The following is a 1,944-nucleotide window of genomic DNA, read 5'->3' on the forward strand; positions in this document are numbered from 1 at the left end:
AAATAATACTCCGATTTTATGGATTGGTATTAAAAAGTCTGAAATAATACTATAAGTTATAGATTTATGGTTTTTAAGCTAAGTATAATTAATTGTGTTTGTATGTGAATGTATATGGAACTGTTAGTGTATGTATATATTTGTATTATGTAATTGTGAATGTATATAATTAATTGTGTTTGTATGTGAATGTATATGTATATATTTGTATTAGCGATGGAATATATTGCTATAGAACTTAACTTTATTCGAAATAGAACAAATTTTACTTCGAAACAACTCCACTATCAAAAATTTCACAAAGATGTCTTACCTAGATGTTGAATTAGTTTCTTCTTCGAACAATCGACTTATCACTGAGGAGCTAGATTACGACATTCCCATTATAAAGAATGACTTTGATCGTATGTTTCTTGCATTAACAAATGAGCAACGTAACATTTCCTTAACATCATGAGTGTTGTTAAAGAAAATAAAGGAGGTGTTTTCTTTGTTTATGGTTATGGTGGAACGGGTAAAACTTTTATATGAAAGACAATATCTGCAGCAATTAGATCTGACGGTAATATTGTTTTAAATGTTGCTTCAAGCGGTATTGCTTCGTTATTATTGCCCGGTGGTAGAACAACACACTCTCGATTTATACTTCCATTTGAACTTATAGAGGATTTTGTTTGTAAAATAAATCCAGATGGTGAGCTGGCTAACTTATTAAGAAAAACCTCTTTGATAATTTAGGATGAATCACTTATGGTCCATAAGCATGCATTTGAAGCTTTAGATCAAACTGTGAAAGATGTATGAAGGTGTGAAAATTGTAGCATCTCAAATATTCCTTTTGGAGGGAAAGTTATTGTCTTTGGAGGAGATTTCAGACAAATTCTACCTGTTGTTTCGGGGGCAGCAGACAGAACATTGTTAACGCTTCTTTGAGTTCTTCATATTTATGGAAACATTGCAAAGTGTATAGATTAACAAAAAACATGAGCCTAACTGTTGGAAGGGATCAACCTGATATAGAAAAAATAAGAGATTTTGCAAATTGGCTATTGTATATTGGAGAAGGCAAACCCGGTGGTCCGAACAACGACAAAACGATTATCGATATTCCTGATGATATTCTCATTAATGATCCAGATGATCCTATAGGTTCATTAATTGAGTTTGTATATCCTTCAATTTTGGAGAAGTATAGCAGTACAAATTATTTCCAAGAAAGAGCTATACTTGCTCCAAAGAATGAAGTTGTTCAGGAAATAAACCATCGTTTGCTTAAGAAGTTTCCAATAGATGAGGTTGAATATTTAAGTTCAGATAGCCTATGTCAGTCTGAATTTGTCCATGATCAGTTTGATGCAAATTTACACTCGCCTGGTGTATTAAACGGTCTTAAAGTATCCGATCTACCAAATCATAAGTTAGTTTTAAAAATTGGTGTTCCAGTAATGTTACTGAGAAATATTGATCAGAAAAACGGCTTATGTAATGACACAAGACTATAGGTGATATCATTGGGTAAACGTGTTATTGATGCACGTATAATATCTGGAACTAATATTGGAAACCGGACTTTTATTCCAAGAATGTCTTTAAGTCCATCAGAAAAAAAAATTCCCTTCAAATTCACAAGAAGACATTTTCCTTTGGTCGTATGTTTTGTAATGACTATTAATAAGAGTCAAGGACAATCATTATCGAAGGTTGGTTTGTTTCTCAAAGATCCGGTTTTTTCACATGTGCAATTGTATGTTGCGTTATCTAGAGTTCAAAGCAGAAATGGATTGAAATTATTAATTTTAGATAAAGATGGTAGACTCACAAATAAAACATCCAATGTTCTTTATAAGGAATTTTTTCGCAATTTATAACCAACTTTTTTGTAGCATCTTTTACTCATTTTTAGCAAATCACACTTCGTCCATCATATTAATTTATTTATTTATA

At 31.5% G+C, this 1,944-nt stretch overlaps 1 protein-coding gene across 1 annotated transcript; it reads left to right on the top strand.

Moving 5' to 3' along the window:
* Positions 1 to 983: 983 nt before the first annotated feature.
* LOC145106392 (uncharacterized) lies at positions 984 to 1,502 on the top strand. Its single transcript, XM_079043385.1, has one exon. It carries the CDS (start codon positions 984 to 986, stop codon positions 1,500 to 1,502), a length of 519 nt encoding a protein of 172 aa, XP_078899511.1.
* The last annotated feature ends 442 nt before the right edge of the window (positions 1,503 to 1,944 follow it).

This window comes from Lactuca virosa, chromosome 4 (genome assembly GCF_052849685.1).
Source record: "Lactuca virosa cultivar CGN04683 chromosome 4, Lactuca_virosa_CGN04683_v6, whole genome shotgun sequence".
NCBI classification, from domain to species: domain Eukaryota; kingdom Viridiplantae; phylum Streptophyta; class Magnoliopsida; order Asterales; family Asteraceae; genus Lactuca; species Lactuca virosa.

Bases quoted from the DNA above. Each gene is read 5' to 3' on its own strand.
- LOC145106392 (XM_079043385.1), top strand. From the start codon at position 984: ATGAGCCTAACTGTTGGAAGGGATCAACCTGATATAGAAAAAATAAGA.